This window comes from Adelges cooleyi, unplaced genomic scaffold, assembly GCF_023614345.1.
Source record: "Adelges cooleyi isolate 19-005CV unplaced genomic scaffold, UGA_ACOO_1.1 ACOO_flye_CR_arks_rails_tigmint_CR_PRNA_8, whole genome shotgun sequence".
Lineage (NCBI taxonomy): Eukaryota > Metazoa > Arthropoda > Insecta > Hemiptera > Adelgidae > Adelges > Adelges cooleyi.
In genome coordinates, this window is record NW_026096513.1 from 5425490 (window position 1) to 5446931 (window position 21442).

Below are 21442 nucleotides of genomic sequence, written 5' to 3' on the forward strand. Positions count from 1 at the left end.
CGAGAAAGCTAGTATTGGAGAGAACGGTGGGTTTAAGAGTGGGGGAATTAAATGGGCAATCATATAAGGGTAGTCTCGAATGCGATTTATATACAAGGGCGGCAATAGGAGAGAGAGAGTGGCAAACCGAGTCTAAAATAGGGAGAGATTTGGGAACGTAACGCCAGGAAGAGGCCCCTTAAGGAGTCTGGCATTTTTTTTTAATATTTGTAGCTCATACGTGTTCATTTATTATTCGTAAGTATGGCAATTTGTTTTCAATATATGTTTGTAGCTCATACGAGTTCATTTATTATTCGTAAGTACGGCAATTTTTTAAAATTCTTTTTAATAAATTTAACTTGGAGCATTTAACACGTGGGACACTTGTGTACGCAATAAATTGATAAACCTCGATATTTGAAATCGAGAAGAAAACCCAATAACTTTACATATTTTTCAACTTGGATGTGTAATAATTCTTATAAACGTGTGATCCCCCTCCCTCCCACTCCAATAAATTAATAAACCGTTAGGCCGAAAATCCAATAGGTTAGGTTAGGTATAAAATAACTTAAGATAATCACAGATTATTGTCTTTTACACATGTTTTACTGTCTGCACACACATATTGCAGCAAAAATTATAGTACATCGTTTAGTAAGCTGCACTATCAAACTTCGAAATTTGTAAGTATACTTTGTTCAGAAATGGTGAAATTTTCAAATATTTTAATTTCAAAAACGCATTTGGGATACAAATTTAAATTTTTTATTTTGTATCTTAAAAATATTTAAGGTTACATTTTGGATAAAATGCTATATTAGATTTTTGTTGGAATCAAAGTTGTGCATCTTTATAATAAAATGTGGAAAAAATATTTGAATGAGAATTTGTAAAATTCTCTAATTGAAGTAGATATACATTTTTTACATTTTTATAATGGCCATAACTTTATTTCTAAAGATTTTATTTTAATTACTTTAAGTACTTTATCTATGCGTAATTAAATGTTTGTTTACATTCAGTGCAAACTGTTTTTAGCGACGGCAAAACTACTGTTTTGTTTACACAGTTCTTGTTGCCACAGCCGCAAATTTTTATTTCATTGCGAATAAAAACACTTTTGTCTCTGCCGCTGCAAAGCTCGACCAGATATTGTTACTAATAAATATTAAGACGTAAAAATATCTTTGGCTTTATTATTACAAAACTCAAATTTTCCAGATTTTTCAGAAACATCTTCTTCGCATCTTCGCATTACACTCCAAATTATATGATGTCGGCCACCCTAGTCCGACACCTCCATTGGATCTTGATCTCTAGTTCGTACTCCTCCGATGATCAACGAGATGTTCAATGACCCCAGCTATTCTAATACCACTCTCTTCAACTCTTTCCCTGTACATTCATATTCACAACAATTTTCACTGCCTCTGCCTGATCTCTTCTCATAACATATCTGAACCATTTCAACATATTCTCTCTCATTTTCCCCACAATTGATGCCACTCCTAGACTCCCCTTGTTTATTCATTTCTTATTCTATCGTCCCTCCTCTTGTCTACTGCCTAACATTCTGACTCATATAACATTTCTGGACTCACTACCGTCCTATAAAAATGTACCTTTCAATCTTATAGCCATCCTTCTGTCACACAAAACACTCTCCTCCGCTTTATCCATCAACAATTATTTAGGCCGTCGTTAAGCTCACCGTACATGATGATACCAGCAATAATATCACTCAAGTTGTATATTATTTCAATGTTTTTTTTTAGATTTTAAAAGTATTCATTTTACGTTGTTATATACAACGTCATACAATGAAGTTCAATGGCTTGCGTATTTTATCTATGTTGCTAGTTAGTTCTTTGAATGTCGTTTCGGGGCATCAGTGTCTTAATTTAGATCCTATGGAAGATTTCGAAATGGAAAAGGTAAGTTCAAATAATGCATTTGATACCTTACATGATACATAACAACAAAATAAAACAATTGAGTACCATAATATGTTCGTTAACCATAATTATCATTGGTTGAGCTTCTAAAAGCTTAACTGTATTTGTAAATATAGTTACCTTTTTTTAACTTAAGCTTATAATTGTTACCTATATGAAAATCGGTCCCTTTTCTATAGTTTTTAGGAAAATGGTACGTCGTTAAAACGACGTTTCCAGAAAATCGATGTTTAGTGTATGATTTTTACACACAGAAAATCGAAAATATGATAGAATATGCAGAAAAATCCAATTACAGCTTTTATTTTGGAGTATTGAAAGCCAAATCATCAAAATTACCATCAGAAATGACTTATACCGATCTTCTTACTGATTATTCAAGTACGTGCGATTTGATAGTTTGTTTTGACAGATTTCTATAAATATTTTTGTGAATTCGTTCATCGTGTTACAATAGATATACCAATTACCAACAATTCCTTGTTATCTAAAAATTAATTCAATTTACTTACCGATCGTCAACCAGTTTATATTATATAGCAGATATCTAATTGGTAATTTTTATAATACACTTTCCAGATGATCATGTGGAGGATCCGTCTTTTATTGTGCTCTACACTGACTATGTATCCTTTGCGCTTGTATACATGTGCATACATTTGACAAATGACAATGCATTCGTACATTATATAACCATTATGTCTAGATCAGTGATGTTAGATAATGAAATCATAAACGATGTAAATACAAAATAACAATTGCTTCGTATTATTGCGATATTTATCGTTTTGGAATAATAAAAAAAATTAATTAATTGAATTTGATTTTTTGCTGTTTCAAAAATGCTTTGTTTTTTCTTACAGTTGATCAATTATATATATTGGGGTCATAGTTCACCACATGATCTTAAATTCTTAAAAGTTGACCATAAGGACTGTGACTATGAGAATATTAACGAGAATAGTAATGATCAGAATGTCATTGGCGAAGATGGGAAAGTTTACATAACCATTAAATATTTATAAAATGCCAGAGGATGAACCTGCACCGTAAGGATGCGTTAAAGTTTATTAAATACGAATAAATTCTAAAGGTTTTAAGTATGACAACGTACAACAGCCAACCCATTACAATTATAATGTTTAATGTAATCTATTAAAAATTGTTATCATAAATACTTTTACCAATGTTTATAAATACTATTTAATTCAAAATCAGTGATACCATCTTAACTACAAAAATGTTAAATTCTTAGACCTATTTGTTTAATTGGAGATCTTTAGCTTAGTATAAAATATATAATTGTTTCACGTTGTTAAATAAAATTTATTTGTACTAAATAATATATAACAGTAAAAAATTATAAAAATTTGGAAATTTATGTTATTTTTGTTATTGATTTAATTAAACTAATATACCCGTTAAATAAAATAAAAAAGTTTACTCATTCTATGAGTTATAACGAATAATAGTTGTAATAATTAACATACATGTATTTACCTATTTAATAAATATGTGTAAATTAGGAAAAATAAATTAAATAATTTTTAGCAGTAACAGTCTTTGTCGAATATCCCCGTTTCTTAAGCGATTTTTTTAAAATTTAATTCCAGGGTTTAAGTCCCACCTAAGCTATTCATTTTTTGACATTTTTAATTTTTTTCTTCTTTGATGTACGCTTAAAACCTAATTATCGGGAAGATAACTTTATAGTACTATTGCTTGACGAAATTATGTACAAAAATTATAAGAGTTTAATAATAATAATATTTACTATGTTCATTGTTTTCGACGGTTTTGAAATAATAAAAATATACCATAATATTGTCATAGTTGTCTGCTTTACAAATCGTCCAGCCAACTGTACAAAAACGCTAAAACTAAAAAAGTTGCTCATTACACAAATTTACACTTAAATTTCTTTGAAATATTATGTAAGAATGTTGCAGTCCTCGGTTGTCTTTATTACTGCTTGTTCATTTTAACAATTTTTCTCTTGTAAACTAGAATGTTTAACAGAAGATACAAATTAGATCAGCCGACGACTGCAAAATTCAATTTCGACAACATTCTACTAGTGATAGAATCCGTATCTTCACAACAAAAAAACTTTATTCAAGCCACTTAAAAATCATGCAAGTAGTAAATATTATTACAATACATATATATATATATATATATATATATATATAGCTGTGTACTTAAGAAATGGAATCTGGAATTCGAAATAAATTTATAGTCAAAGTTAAGCGTTTTTTTTTTAAATCTTCACCAGAACATATTTTTACTTAGGTACTCAGCTTAATATACTGTAATAATCTTAAATAATTTTTACTGGATAAATAGGTTTTTTTTTAAAATCCGGATTTTCGGATTTCCATTATCACTTCAAACATATTATTTAAGTAGTTTAGGTGTATTTACTAATAATTTTTCTAGTTTTTTTTTTTTACAGTCGAGGTCATCTTAATTTAATTAAAATGTTTACTTTACACATTTTCTAAAACAACGTAAAAATACAACCTCATCTAAATCGAACTTGTTTGAAAGTAATGGCAAAGATATTCATCTAAGATTTTAGTGATCTTTGAAGTTTTTTTTTTCTAAACAAACCTAACCGGTCGAAAAATTGTTTAGTAGTTATATTAAAATTAATACATATTTGTTATTATTGGTCTAACACTTCAGAGACAATAAGTTTAATATGAAAAAAAAAGTTACATATTCGTATAAACATATGTTTGAACTATCCTGTTTGGTACTAAACAAATACTAAATAAATAATAATAATAATATAAACATACAATCAAATAGTTAGAAAAATGAAATTTTTCGACAGCAGCCGTTTTCGATAATTCTGTCATCTTAGCAAACATAATCCTTTCGATCACTTTTATTTATTTAAAAATTTACAGTAAACAGAATAAAAAAATTAAATTTTCGTAGAAATAATTGAGTTTCATAAGGAAAAAATTACTCGAGTTCATTAAGAAAAAACAATTGTTTGAGTTGAAGTAAAAGTAATGGTTACAGTTTATTGTCCAGGCGATTCTGATTTTTCGGTTTTTAAGCAACAATCCTTTCGAGTTTCGAACACTGTTAACCGTTTAAAAATTCACGAAACACAAACAACCAACACACATTTCTGAATAAATAATAGAGTTTTATCAGGAATACAATTGCTGGAGTTGATGTAAAAATAAAAAAAAGTAGGTATGATAATATTGTTTAATTATCGACGGCGATTTTGCTTTGGTTCGTTGCTAAGCATAATTATATTAGTCGTGTAAATAGTTGTAATACAGGGTGATCCAACTAATTTTTTTCTAACCTTACCTACCCGTATTTTAACCGGTATTCGTCACTTCGCCGATTTCGGCCGAAAATTATATACATCAACTGTGCCAGCGTTTGTATTTTATACTTTTTATTTTATTTTATTTTTCAACGCTATTCATTTGCATGTATGATTTAAGTTAAAGTTAAATTTAATTTAAAGTAAAGCTTTCACCTCCTTATAGACGGAAGTCGGTGAATTGCGCCCTCCTAAAAAGGTCATCGTCATATACTGTGTAAATTATGTAATTATGTATCGTGAATTTTTTTTTCCTTCATTTTTTGACTTGTTCTAAAATTCAAATTTGACTTAACTTTAAACCTGTGATCTCTTTCTAGACTTTAGCCAGCAAACTTAGGATTTTTTTAGTTTAGCGGAGCAAAGCGACGGCGCCGAGCGAGCTAAGCGATCAAGTGCCAAAACACTCGGAGACCTGCCGTACGATAGTAGATATCAAAATATAAGGTGCGGCCAATTTGATATCACATTTAGAAATTGATCGGCGCAGTTGATGTATACCTTTTTTTAAGATAAGATTTTCTTTTTTACCTGCAATTTTCGGTGCAGTTGATGTATGCCCATTTTGACGGTACGATTAGGAATGACACCACTTTTACCAAAAACCATGTTATTCCATGGTACACTTTTCCTAATCAACATTATTTTCCAGAGACATTTTTTTCTGGTAACCACTAATTGTTCCAAACAGGAAAAATACTAGATTGGACAAAGTGGTTATTGTGTCGTTAGTTTTTACACTTACAACAATATTTCCCAATTTTAAAATATTCTATAGAAAATATATTCTTTGGAAAAAGTAGATGTAAGGCTTATATGTCTTTTAGATATTTTCATACTTTGGAAAATTAGATAATTAGTAATATAACTTTTAGAACAATTTATCTATTGTCGTTTTTTTTCCATTTAAATAATTTACTGTTTTTTTAGATTACTTATCTCATGTTTGATTACATTTTGAAATAATTTTTTGCGAATTCATAGTCATAAACATGGGCGGATGTAAGCTTCTCAGCGTGGGCTTTAAGGCTTAGGTACTCACTAAATCCTAAATTTAACTGCTAATTATTATACAGCCATAGCCGTCCAAAATTCACACTTATTCATTTATTAGTTCATTTTAATCATATTTCATATTGCATATAACAGAAAACAGACTTAAATTTTTTAATATTTAATATTAGGTAATTATTAGCGTCTTGGATGGTTTATTCATACATTATCAGAGCATTTTTCTTAACCCCATCTACCTTTATACGTTGTCCATTAAATGAAAACCGTACATTGCCGTACTATGTAGGTTCATCATTATGGGACTTACTCTTATTGTCATATAATAAGTAAAATGTGCAAACATTTTAGTAATAAGAAAAAAGTAAGCTAAATCCATGGATTACACGACGTGGCTTAATTCAATCAGAACTAAGAGGACAATTTTTAATAAAAAGAAAATGCAACAATTTATTGTAATATGTAATAAAGTAGTTTATAAAATATAGGGATTTATTGAATAAGCTAATGTACATGGCAAAAAAACATATGTTATGGTACTAAAATTATTAATTCACGAAATAATTTTAAAATAGTTTGGAGTCTAATCAAATATTATATTATATTATAGAAAAAATGTTAGTGAAATAATAGATGACACAGGGAGGATTGTTGACCTTTCTCAAACTATTGTCGTGATGCCCTTTTAAATCGCATAATGCGACTAGTAAATAAAAATAATATTGATTTATTTGTTAAAAATTCGTTAGAAGCTTTTGTTAATTATTTAAATAATCCAATTGTGTAAATATTGTTTATCTTTATCTATTATTTTGTGTTGTTGAAATCCATTGTATTTGTCAGCTGTTATGTTAATCTGTATACTTTTATTTTTGTGTAAATTCTATGTTTATGTTCTTATTCTTCTCTTATTTTTAATTGGGTATTCACCCGTTTAAAAATACAATAAATAAATCAATTGCTCAACGATTACATTAAAGGGATTGAATGCAGGAATGCATGTTATAATGGAAGTCGATTGTTGAATAACTGATTCATTTACTTTGAAAAGACAAATTTGAGCAAATAAAATAGGACTTAAACCCAATTTTAAATGAAATATCATTAGTCGATTTCTACATTAACCTAGAAAAGTCGCCGATTTAGTCAAATATTTTTACATAATTGATATCTAATCATCCTGAGTTGACCTAAAATGTCCAACAAACAGACCACTTCAACCCCCTTAAGATGGGTCAAAACATATTCACTGGAATCAAACTTATACATTTTACAACACTTCTTGGCTACGGTAAATTCTGACTTAAGAGCATTTTCTTCAATGTCTAATAAGTAAGCATGCTGTTCCCAATACACGTTTAATCAACATTGTCAATGTATTATTTTCACTTCAAAATATCTATTTGTATCATAACCCATTCTTGTGACATACGAAAACCTTTAAAAAGTAAAACGTTTTTTTTTAAACCAACTTTGAAATTTATAAAAAATATGTTACATTGTTTTATGTAGCCTTTGTGCTACTAGGGAGGGTATTCTAGAGATGGGCTCTCCCTCCTTTAATTACACCTATGGATTTGTATGGGAAAAATCGCCTTCGATGATGTATTTAACCTATGTTTTCAAACAGGATTTTGAATCCAATTTGTATTTGAACTTCACAGTAATAGTTTTCAAAACCGATTACGAGTCGATTGTACAATTTACCAACACGACGTTAATCGCTTTAAAATGTGCATGTATATAAACAGCTATACAATGTATTATACCTACGCTAGGAAATGTGTCAATATTTTTGTAATCTTCAGTATAAAAACTATATGTATGTTCTTTTTCGAGTTCCAGCAAGTATGATAATAATTTCAACCATCAGCCCCTAACCTAACCTAGCCGGTTGTTTTTCAAATTGTTCCCAATTGGCAATGTAAAATATAAACAGATATTTTATCGAGCGTTTCAATTGAAAAATTATTCGTTTGCTGTTAAAACGAAATTGTTATTGTGTTTTTTTGCAGTTGTTGTCGTTGTAACTGTTCTTATTTGTACCAATATTTCACTGAAAAACAACTTAATTTTTTTTTTTGTTCCATACAGGTCGGTACTATTAGTTTTTATAACTTTATGCGAATTGTTGTTTTCAATATTCCACAGTATTTTTTGTCCCTGCATATTATTTTTCTGATCAAATACATATAAAAGCAATTTTTATATATCAAATAGATTTACACAATACAGTATATACCTGTACAGTATGTACAGTATACCTTGGTAACCTCTATTTTAAGTATAATTTTAATTCCTAAAACTACAAATATAGAAAAAAGATTAATTAAACCCAACTATTTTTCAAAACAAATATGCTTTGCTTAAAAGTTAATTTAATATAATATGAGTCAGCGCTTAATTATTAAAAATGTAATCTATAGTACGTGATAATTAAGAAGCGATAATTATATATATATTTTTTACTAATTGAATACAGGGTGATCATATTATCGTGAACTATTGTATATTGTTATTATACAATATGATTTAAATTTTTCACCATTTTGTTTTTTTTTGTTTTTACCAAACTAATTATTTTTATATTAACTTAAATGGTAAAATATATACCTATTACTAACTTTTTAAATGAAGGATATTGTACTAAAAAAGTATTTTTCAGCCGAGTCTGCAACCACGAAAGAGCATTTACATGTCTCGTTGAAGTACCGAGATAAATTTAGAGTAGTAGTGGAATTATAAATAATGATATAGTATAAGCAGTAACAAGCTAGTATCTAAGGTGGCTAGTATATTAAAACATCAAGTTTCTGGAAAATGTAAGTTCAAGTAATCCATTTGATACTTGACAGTATATATAATAACAAAATAAAACAATTGAGTTCCAAATTGTGATATTCCTAGACCATAACTATAATAGTTATCGGATATGAGCTTAACTTTAATTTTAAATATAGCCATAATAAAAAAATCTTTTTTATTTATTCCTGTGTACTCGTACTAATCCGTCATTTTTTCTATAGTTTTTAGGACGATGGTACGTCATTAAAACGACGTTTCCATATACTCGATGCGTAACATATGATTTTTACCCACAGAAAATCAAACAATTTAATACCAGTTACGAATTTTATTATGGAGCATTGGAAGTCAATAAGAGTTTACCATCAGAAATGAATGTTGTTGATACTAGACAGGATTATTCAAGTACGTGAAATTTCAACATTTAATTTTCAATATTCGCCTACTCCAAAAACATTCCAATGCGCTTATTTACTTACCGATAGACAACCAATTTATATATTATGTAGATACTTAATTGGTAGTTTTTAAAATGCACTTTGCAGATCCTAAAGCGCAGAAACCGTATTTTATTGTACTCGACACTGACTATGTATCCTATGCGAGTGTGTTCATGTGCGTAAAATTGCCAAATGACAAGGCTTCTTACATATTGTAACCATTTTATCCAAATCAGTGAGCTTAAATAGTGAATTCCTAAATGAAGTAAATAGAAATTAAAAAAATGTTATGTTTTATTGATATTTATCGTTTTAGAATAAAAAGAAAAAGAAATTAATTGGACCTGAATTTTTGCAGTTAAAAAAATGTAATTGTTTGTTCTTTAATTTACAGTTGATCGTAAATATATTTTCGGTAGCTCGAGCTCCTCTAAATCTCAATCACGTTGACCACAAGAACTGTAACTATGGGACTCTTGTTGAAGATGGTGATGATCAGAATGTCATTGACGACGATGACGATCGACGACCTTACGTTTCTATCGAATGGATGATAGAACCTACACCATAAGGAGGCATTTATGTTGATTAAATACGAATAAATTCAAAAGATTAATAGTTCGACAATGTAAAGCTAACCCTGTCGCTAACCCCCATTCAAATTATAATGTTTAATGTAATATATAAAAACATTTATCATAAAACCTTTTACTATTGATTATAATTTATATTTAATTGGAAATCAACGATAACTACAAACATTTTAAATTCTAAGGTCTATTTGTTTAATTGAAAATTTTTTGCTTACAATTAGTATGAATGTATTTATACTAATAAATGTAATTTATTAATCTATAAATTAATTAATAAAGAAATTACCTGATTAATATTTATGTTCATTTACATTATTACCTTTACCTTATTGTTAGCTTTGTGAAGTTATTTTTAAATTCTGCTAAAATTCAACATATTTTTCATAAATTAGAAATTAGTAATATTTGAATATATTTCGTAGTTAGTAAAAAGGCCTAACTTTATGTATTCTAGCCAAGACTTTAGTGGTTTAGTTTTTGACTATAACTATGTACAAAATTATGTCTTATTAAAACAATTTTTGAATTTAAATAACTTGGTGTAACTGTATAATACATTTCATATTTATATATAATTACTATATTGATAAAAATAAACATTATTCAATATACCACAAACGTGTCTTACTCTAGAATTTAGATCTATTTTACTATCGAACTTTGAAATATCAACCGGTAGAAAAACAATTCCGTTAAACTAAAAGTAATAAATGACGTTAGAAAGTAGTTAACCCTTAACGGGCTCATGGCCATAGGCGCAACTAGACTTACATTTTATGGGTTGATAAAATTATGTATAGGATATGTATAGTATATTTAGGAATTATGTACCTGATTAAACATAATTCTTATCTTCAAACCATTAAATATAAATAAAACAATTTTAAAACAAAGTTATTCTAAAATAAAAAATTTAAACGAGTATGTACCTACATTATTACAGTTTTATGCGTGCACATCAAGGATTTAGGTTTCAATTTTAGGGACCCTAAAGTCCCGCCAGTACCCCCTTAGTTCCACTTTATGTATAAATAGGCATGCCTAATCCGTTAATAAAAATTGTTTTTCGCGAAAATGTTGCAAATTAAAGTTTATGGTTAAAAAACCGGTTGTTTCGGGTTTTCCCTATTTTTAGGATGAAGGAGTTGACTATTTCTACTGTAGACCTACAAAAGTACAATCTTTATACGATTTCGGATCTATACAAGTGTGTCACGAGTAATTCGGTCCACAGAAAAAAAAGTTATTTTTTCTACAGATACTTTTTATCATTATAAAACCAATAGCTTCTTAATATCGTATCGAGGCAAAACAAATTCCATGTGTTAAAGAGCATTTTTTATAAAAAGTGTATAAACTATTATTTAAACTACATTCCTACTACGAAGAAAAATAGTAAACACCTATCAAGTATGAATTTATATTAATATTATTCTTAACGATAAATTGTCATACTCAAGCAGCTATGCAAATTCACAAAAATTCACATAGGCTAACCTGCCATATTTTTCTGCATTATACGTCATAACGATCGAAGTGCAAAGCCAAAAACTAAAAAGCACATAAGTTTAAACTCTGTGTTAAAATTCAGTACATCGTTAAGTAAGCTGCACTATCAAATTTCGAATGTGAGTATGCTTTTCTCTATCAGAAATAGTAAAATGTTAAAATACTTTAATTTCAAAAACGTATTTAAGTACCTTAAATAAATGTCGAATTTCCCTTTGTATCTTAATGGTGACATTTTGAAAAAAATGCTTTATTAGATTTTATATTAAATCATTAGTTTGCTTAATGTGTAGTGTTGGAATCGGAGTTCGAATAAAATGTGGAAAAAATATTCGAATGAGAATTTGCATAACTCTGGTTGGAATATATATATATTTTTTACATTCTTATAATGGCTTTATTTCTAAGGATTTTATTTTAATTGATATGACATTCGTTATAGAAATGTTTTCCTCTTATGGTTATTTAATGAATGAATTTGCTTTAAATCAATAAATACAAGGATTGGTGATACAAATTTTCAAAATATTGAAAAATGTAGAAAAATATGTACCTAAAAAACTAGGACATTAAAAATTCTTAAAACATACGTCTTACGTTAGTTGGATCATCCTACGATTTTTTATGAAAAAGAGAAATTCTTGCGTTTCATTAATTATAGTGATTTTTTAATATAATTGCAACTTTTTTTTTAGATATTGAAATTATTCAGTTTACTTGATTATATACACCGTCATACAATGAAGTTCAATGGATTGCGTCTTTTATCTATGTTGCTAGTTAGTTCTTTGAATGTCGTTTTGGGACATGATTGTATTAATGTAGAACCTATGGAAGATTTCAAAATGGAAAAGGTAATTTAAAATCATGCATTTGATACTTGACAGGATATATTATAACAAAATAAAACAATTGAGTACTAAATTTGGAAATTCCTAAACCATAACTATGATCGTTATCGGATATGAGCTTAACTGTAGATATTAGATATAGCTACCTTTTTTTAACTTAAGCTTATAATTGTTTTATAAAAATATATTAAAAGTATTTCACTTACTACCCACTCCCACCATTAGTAGTTTCTATGTAATCGGGACTACCACCAATCAGCTTAGTTACTATAATTAAAATTAAAATAATGTAAGTTAATAGGCTGGTTCCACCAGATTTTTGAAATGCCAGAAACAATTTCAACTAAACTTGGTACACATATGACTTGCGTTTTAGAAAATATACTTGGTAGAGGTGGCAGGAGGAGGTAGGTGGGGGTGGTAAGTAACTCTTACCAACTTTTTGTAGTCAGGGCAGAAAAGATTAGACATACAAAATGATTGAAAACTAAATCTTTCTTATTTATTTATACATCTAGCTGACATTTCATAAAAAAAAAAACAGAATAAAAATATTTTTTTATTAATTCCTGTGTACACGTACTAATCCGTCATTTTTTCTATAGTTTTTAGGACGATGGTACGTCATTAAAACGACGATGTCAAATACTCGATGCTTACTGTATGATATTTACACACAGAAAATAAAAAATTTAACAGATTATGCAGCTAAATCCAGTTTCAATTTCCTTATATTTGGAGTATTGGATACCAATACACGTTTACCATCAGATATGACTTATTTTAATATTAATTTAGATTATTCAAGTACGTGGTGATTTGACAGATTTCTATAAATATTTGTGTTAATTCGTTCGTCGTGTTTCACTAGATATACCAACCATTCCTTATTATTTAAAAATTAATGATTAAAGTGTTTAGATAAATTTACTCACCGATAATAAACCAATTTACATTATATAGATGCCTAATTGGTAATTTTTATAATATACTTAGCTAATCCTGAAGAGAAAACGTCTTTTATTGTGTTCGACACTAACTATGAATCCTATGCGGGTGTATTCTTATGCTCAAAAACGCCCACTGGCTTTAACCATTATGTGGCCATTATGTCCAGATCTGTGAACTATAACAAAGAACACATAACTCAAGTAAATACAAAATATCTATTGCTTCGATTTATTGATATTTATTGTTTTGTAATAAAAAGAAAAATTAATTAATTAAATCTGATTTTTTTCAATTAAAAAATGCATTGTTTTTTCTTTAATTTACAGTTGCTCCAAACTATATATTATGGTCATATTTCACCAGTTGATTTCAGATTCAATCACGTTGACCACAAGGACTGTAACTATGAGAATAGTAATGAGAATAGTAATGATGAAAATGTAATTAACAAAGATGGGAAAGTTTACGTTACTATCAAATTAGATAACCCAGAACCTATACCGAATCCTTAAGGATGCGTTAAAATTGATTAAATACTAATAAATTCTAAAGTTGCATAGCATGACAACGTACAGCTAACCCATTACATTTATAATGTTCAATGTAATCTATTAAATTTTTTTATCAAGAAACCCTTTAACATTGTTTATAAATACTATTAAATTCAAAATTAGTGACAATAACTTATCTACAAAAATGATAAATTCTTAGGCCAGCTTGTTTAATTGGAGATCTTTAGCTCAATATAAATATATTTGTTATGCGTTGTTAAAAAAAAATAAACTGTACCAGATTATATTAAAGAGTAAAAAAAATTATAAATAATTATAAATTTCTGAGAAGTTTTTGTTATTAATTTAATTAAATACTTAAAAATAGATAATATTGTCCTATGCTCCGCCACCAATTACTACTGTAATCCGACACATTTGGGCTGGTTTTTGTTGTATAGTTATGGTACACTCGAGTATTTATAAAACTATATAATAACGATAATTTTAGTACAATGAGCACATTTTTCTTTGGGATTTCATCAATAGTATTTATGTTTGGATTACATTACATAAAACTACATTATGATTACTAATAGTGGAATCAAACGACTAGGTGCGACATGCGATTTGAAATTTACACTTCATTAGTGTATTTATTTATTTATTTAAATGTACATTGTGTAGACATAAAATATAATAAAATATAATATAAAATATAATTTAACAAAATAATTAATGATACAATCCAACATTAAAATGATTACAGAAAAAAATATAGGGAGATATAAGGTATAGTTATTAGAATGGATTGAAAAACCTTAAGAAATTTAGTCTAAAAAAAATTAATAAGTAATAGAAACTTTGACCTGGATTAATATACTTAGTAGTTAGTGAATAGGTAGTGAATGAGTAAAAAGGATAAAAGTTGGATTGTGACAACACTAACAAACTAAATAGTGTAATCATTTGAGAATACTTGTCAAAGTTATGTAAACTAGAATATTTTAATATTTAATTTGATCACCTAAAAATTAGTGTCGTTAAGTCGACGTAATCGTCATTCCAGCTTACTTTAGTCACTTCGACGATTGCTGACTGACCTCGCTGTATACCTACGATGATTGTAAAATCGGTTACTAATTGTTCTAGTTTATTCTAATTTCTAAATCTTGTTAATTACCTCTGTATTTATTTTACATATCACTATATTTATATTTCACGAATAAAATAATCATCCGTGATACTTTACTCTCGTGTTACTCTTATTTAATTTAACTACCCCAAACCCGTCACCACGACCAGCATCAATTTAACAGTCTTGGTCTAATATCCCCGTTCTTTTTTTAAATTAAAATATATTCTCTGGTTAACGCTTTTGTAAAACAAAAGAAGATTTTTTAAAAAAATGTTTATTTCAACAATTATCTAACTGGCTACTTTTTAAAATAAAACTATGCGTTTTAAAAACCTATAAGTGCGAAATCAATGAAAAGTGATTTTATGAAACGGTTGTCGATTTTTTGTCGTGCGTATACAAAAATACCATTGTTGTTTTAAAAATGGAAAATATGTCCTCTCTTCACATTAAATAAATAATACTACTTTGTATTTATTTTCAAAATTTAAAATATTTGTCCGTGTTATCTTTTTTTTTCGTTTTTACATTCTAGGTGTGAATTATGAAAACATATTTTGTTTTTTTCATGTTAGATTACGCTTAGTTTAGAAGGTACAAGTTTTAAAGTAAAATATTCATTTGTTTTTTTCCCCGATATTTTTTAGGTATTTGCTAATAAGCATCGCAGCGTTAATTTGAAAGAGATTATATCCGAGAGGACTACCGACTAGTACAGAAGAGTATAGGCATAATGCAATCAAAGCAACGAAGGGATAGAGAAGTCTATCACTTTCCGATTTAAAAATTCCTGTAAACCTGTGACCTCCCCGTCTCCACTTATGCCCCGACCCCACTGTACTGGCTTTTTAAATAATGATTATCTCTTTTTTAAAATTTTAAAATGTTATAAAACAAGTTCACCACACCAGGCAATTATATAAAAATGAAACAAATAACAATTTTACGTTTTGCGTAAAATTGTTTGTTAAAATTTACTTACCGATAGTAAACCACTTTACAGTATATAGATACCTAATTGGAAAATTGTATGATATATTTTGCAGATCCTGCAAACAAGAAATCGCCTTTTATTGTGTTCGACACTAACTATAAATCGTATGCAGGTGTATACGTATGCGCAAAAAGTATAAATGGCAATGACTTCGTACATTAACAACCAGTATGTCCAGATTAGTGACGTTAGACAAAGAAATCACAAAACAATTGCTTCGTATTATTGATATTTATAGTTTTGTAATAAAAAGAAAAATTAATTAATTGAATCTGATTTTTTGCAATTTAAAAATACATTATTTTTTCTTAAATTTACAGTTGCTCGTAAGTTTATATGATGGTCATATTTCACCAGCTGATCTCAGAATCAAACACGTTGACCAAACGGACTGTAACTATGAGAATAGTAATGTTTAGAATGTCATTAACAAAGATGGGATAGTGTACCTGCACCTTAAAGGTGCTTTAAAATTTATTAAACATGAATAAATTTTAAAGATTTTTAGTACGACAACGTACAACAGCCAACCCATTACAATTATATTGTTGAACGTAATCTATTAAAAGTGTTATCATAAAACCTTTTACCAATGTTTATAAATACTATTTAATTCAAAATCAGTGCTAACATCTTGATTACAAAAATGTTAAATTCCTAAGCCTATTTGTTTAATTGTAGATTTTTATCTTTGTACAAATATGTATGTTACACGTTGTTAAATAAAATTTAACTGTACTAAATAATACATAACAGTAAAAAATTACGAAAAATTTGAAATTGCGACTGTTGTTAAGCATTATTCGTCAACCAATTTCAATATAGGTATGTTTATACTATTGTTATTTAAATAGTATTTATTATTTAGAAATTAGGATAAATTAGGAATCTATTCAAATGGAATTACACACAACTTTTGTTGTTGGGGACTTTTATTATGTTACTTTTAGTGGCACTCCTACCACTTAAAATAATGTTTCGGACTACACGATTCTTTGATTTTAATATAACTACTAAACATTTTTTCGACCGGTTAGGTTTGTTTAGGAAAAAAAACTTCAAATTATTAAAGATTATTACAGTATATTAAGCTGTGTACCTAAGTAAAATGTTTTGGTGAAAATTAAAAAAAAAAACGCTCAACTTTGACTATATATTTATTTCGAATTCCAGATTCCAAGTACACAGCTATATATATTCTAATAATATTTACTACTTGCATGATTTTTAAGTGGCTTGAATAGGTTTTTTTTTGTTGTGAAAATACGCATTTCCGGATTCCATCAGTAGTTAAAATATTGTCGAAAATGAATTTTGCAGTCGTCGGCTGCTCTAATTTGTATCTTTTGTTAAACATTCTTAAAAGTTACAAGAGAAAAATTGTTAAAATGAACAAGCAGTAATAAAGACAACCGAGGACTGCAACATTCTTACATAATATTTCAAAGAAATTTAAGTGTAAATCTGTGTAATGAGCAACTTTTTTAGTTTTAGCGTTTTTGTAAAGTTGGCTGGACGATTTTTAAAGCAGACAACTATGACAATATTATGGTGTATTTTTATTATTTCAAAACCGTCGAAAACAATGAACATAGTAAATATTATTATTATTAAACTCTTATAATTTTTGTACATAATTTCGTCAAGCAATAATACTATAAAGTTATCTTCTCGATAATTAGGTTTTAAGCGTACATCGAAGAAGAAAAAAATTAAAAATGTCAAAAAATGAATAGCTTAGATGGGACTTAAACCCTGGAATTAAATTTTAAAAAAATCGCTTAAGAAACGGGGATATTCGACAAAGAATGTTACTGCTAAAAATTGTTTAATTTATTTTTCCTAATTTACACATATTTATTAAATAGGTAAATACATTTATGTTAATTATTACAACTATTATTCGTTATAACTCATAGAATGAGTAAACTTTTTTATTTTATTTAACGGGTATATTAGTTTAATTAAATCAATAACAAAAATAACATAAATTTCCAAATTTTTATAATTTTTTACTGTTATGTATTATTGGGTACAAATTAATTTTATTTAACAACGTGAAACAATTATATATTTTATACTAAGCTAAAAATCTCCAATTAAACAAATAGGTCTAAGAATTTAACATTTTTGTAGTTAAGATGGTATCACTGATTTTGAATTAAATAGTATTTATAAATGATAAAAGGTTTTATGATAAAAAATTTTAATAGATTACATTAAACATTATAATTGTAATGGGTTGGCTGTTGTATGTTGTCATACTATAAATCTTTAGAATTTAAACTTTAACGCATCCTTAAGGTGCAGGTTCATCCTTTGGTATCCATTTGATGGTTACGTAAACTTTCCCATCTACGCCAATGACATTCTGATCATTACTATACTCATTAAATTTCTCATAGTCACAGTCCTTGTGGTCAACTTTTATGAATTTAAGATCATGTGGTGTACTTTGACCCAAAAATATATTTGCAATCAACTGTAAATTAAAGAAAAAACAAAGCATTTTTACAACAGCAAAAAATCAGATTCAATTAATACATTTTGTTTTATTATTCCAATACGATAAATATCGCAATAATACGAAGCAATTGATATTTTGTATTTACACCGTTTATGATTTCATTGTCTAAGATCACTGATCAGGACATAATGGCTATATAATGTTTGAAGCCATCGCCATTTGTGATTTGCATGCACAAGTATACAACCGCATAGGATACATAGTCAGTGTCGAGCACAATAAAAGACGGTTTCTTCACATCAGTGTCTGGAAAGTGTATTATAAAAATGATCAATTGGGTATCTATGTAATATAAATTGGTTTACTATCGGTAAGTAAATTTAATTAAACACTTAAATCGTAAATTATTAAATAATAAGGAATTGTTGGTATATCTTAGTGTAACACACGATGAACGAGTTCACAAAAATATTTATAGAAATCTGTTAAAACAAACTGTCAAATCATCGCACGTATTTGAATAAACGAAAAGAAGATCGGTATAAGTCATTACTGATGGTAATTTTGATGATTTGACTTCCAATGCTCCCAAAAAAAAATCTGTAATTGAATTTATTTGCATAATCTATCATATTTTCGATTTTCTGTGTGTAAAAATCATACACTAAACATCGATTTTCTGGAAACGTCGTTTTAACGACGTACCATTTTCCTAAAAACTATAGAAAAGGGACCGATTTTCATATAGGTAACAATTATAAGCTTAAGTTAAAAAAAGGTAACTATATTTACAAATACAGTTAAGCTTTTAGAAGCTCAATCAATGATAATTATGATTAACGTACATACTATGATACTCAATTGTTTTATTCTGTTGTTATGTATCCTGGCAAGTATCAAATGCATTATTTGAACTTACCTTTTCCATTTCGAATTTAGCCTTAGGATCTAAATTAAGACACTGATGTCCCGAAACGACATTCAAAGAACTAACAGCAATATAGATAAAATACGCAAGCCATTGAACTTCATTGTATGAATGTGTATAAAACAACGTAAATTGAATACTTTTAAAATCTAAAAAAAAAACATTGCAATAATATCACTCAAGTTGTCATCGTGTACGGTGAGCTTAACGACGGCCTAAATAATTGTAGATGGATGAAGCGGAGGAGAGGGTCAGGTGTTTTGTGTGACAGAAGGATGGCTATAAGATTGAAAGGTACATTTTTATAGGACGGTAGTGAGGCCAGGAATGTTATATGGGTCGAAATGTTAGGCAGTAGACAAAAAAAATGAATAGAGAATGAGTGTAACACAGATGAGAATGCAGAGATGGATGAATGGAGTAACTAGGGAGGACAGAATAAGAAATGAATAAACAAGGGGAGTCTAAGAGTGGCATCGATTGTGGGGAAAATGAGAGAGAATATGTTGAAATGGTTCGGATATGTTATGAGAAGAGATCAGGCAGAGGCAGTGAAAATTGTTGTGAATATGAATGTATAGGGAAAGAGTTGAAGAGAGTGGTATTAGAATAGCTGGGGTCATTGAACATCTCGTTGATCATCGGAGGAGTACGAACTACGAGATCGATATCAATGTAGGTGTGAGACTAGGGTGGCTGAAATCATGTAGTTGGGATTGTAATGCGAAGATGCGAAGAAGATGTTTCTGAAAAATCTGGAAAATTTGAGCTTTGTAATAATAAAGCCTAAGATATTTTTATGTCTTAATATTTATTAGAAACAATATCTGGTTGAGCTTTGCAGCGGCAGAGACAAAAGTGTTTTTATTCGCAATGAAATAAAAATTTGCGGCTGTGACAACAAGAACTGTGTAAACAAAACAGTGGTTTTGCCATCGCTAAAAACAGTTTGCACCGAATGTAAGCAAACATATTTTAACTACGCATAGATCATAATAATTATTCTTACTATCATAATTGGTTTAAAGTAAAATCATTCATTAAATAATCATAAGGGAAAAATATCTTTATAGAGAATGTCATATCAGTTAAAAAAGAATCCTTAGAAATAAATTTAAGGCTATAATAAGAATGTAAAAAGTATATAAAATAATATACGGTTCGTCGAAACCCGATAATGTCCCTTCCTGTGACGGCATAACAATTATCAAATGAAATATTTATTTTTAATCTTTCTAGCCGCTGCTTTGTGATGGCCAACGGGATAAAAAAATATATAAATAATATATATAGAGTGTTTCGTTTTACCTGAAATATATTTAAGATACAAAATATAAATTTATATCTAAAATACGTTTTTGATATTAAAGTATTTAAAGTAATTAAAATAGAACTTTAGAAATAAAGTTATGGCCATTATAAAAATGTAAAAAAATTATATCTACTTCAATCAGAGAGTTATACAAATTCTCTTCAAATATTTTTTTCACGTTGTATTATAAAGATGCACAACTGATTCCAACAAAAATTTAATTTAGCATTTTATCCAAAATGTCACCTTAAATATTTTTAAGATACAAAATGGAAAATATAAATTTGTATCCTTAAATAACACCATTATAGAATCTATAATTTTATTTTTTTTATAGTGATTTAAGTGTTGTATTGTACTGCGTACACCTTTTTTTTCAGTTTAAATTTTGATTTTGATATGAAAACAATTTAATAGCAGATTATGAAATATTGCACATATTTATTTTTCATGCACACTATCTCAATAAATGTGAAAACAGTCGATTATTACTAAAAATTTCAATTAGTTTTGTACTTATTGTATTCTTTATCTCGATGGTTATATCACAGTTTTATCTACCTAATCTGTGATTTGGTTAAATTTTTAACCGCCATTCGCCGCCTCCAGCCAGCCGGTTTTCTTTATCTCATTAACCTCAAAATGTACTCGGCTTGG

At 28.1% G+C, this 21442-nt stretch overlaps 1 protein-coding gene across 1 annotated transcript; it reads left to right on the top strand.

Moving 5' to 3' along the window:
- Positions 1–1805: 1805 nt before the first annotated feature.
- LOC126845879 (apolipoprotein D-like) lies at positions 1806–10122 on the top strand. The gene is made up of 4 exons (XM_050584868.1): positions 1806–1919; positions 2120–2321; positions 2520–2680; positions 9946–10122. The coding sequence occupies exons 1-4, from the start codon at positions 1806–1808 to the stop codon at positions 10120–10122; spliced, it is 654 nt and encodes a 217-aa protein (XP_050440825.1).
- Positions 10123–21442: the final 11320 nt, after the last annotated feature.

Excerpts from the sequence above, each read along its gene's own strand:
- LOC126845879 (XM_050584868.1), top strand. The coding sequence starts at position 1,806 with ATGAAGTTCAATGGCTTGCGTATTTTATCTATGTTGCTAGTTAGTTCT. Across the intron at positions 1,920-2,119 it reads AAGATTTCGAAATGGAAAAG|TTTTTAGGAAAATGGTACGT; the intron begins GTAAGTTCAAAT and ends CCTTTTCTATAG. Across the intron at positions 2,681-9,945 it reads ATAATGAAATCATAAACGAT|TTGATCGTAAATATATTTTC; the intron begins GTAAATACAAAA and ends TTTAATTTACAG.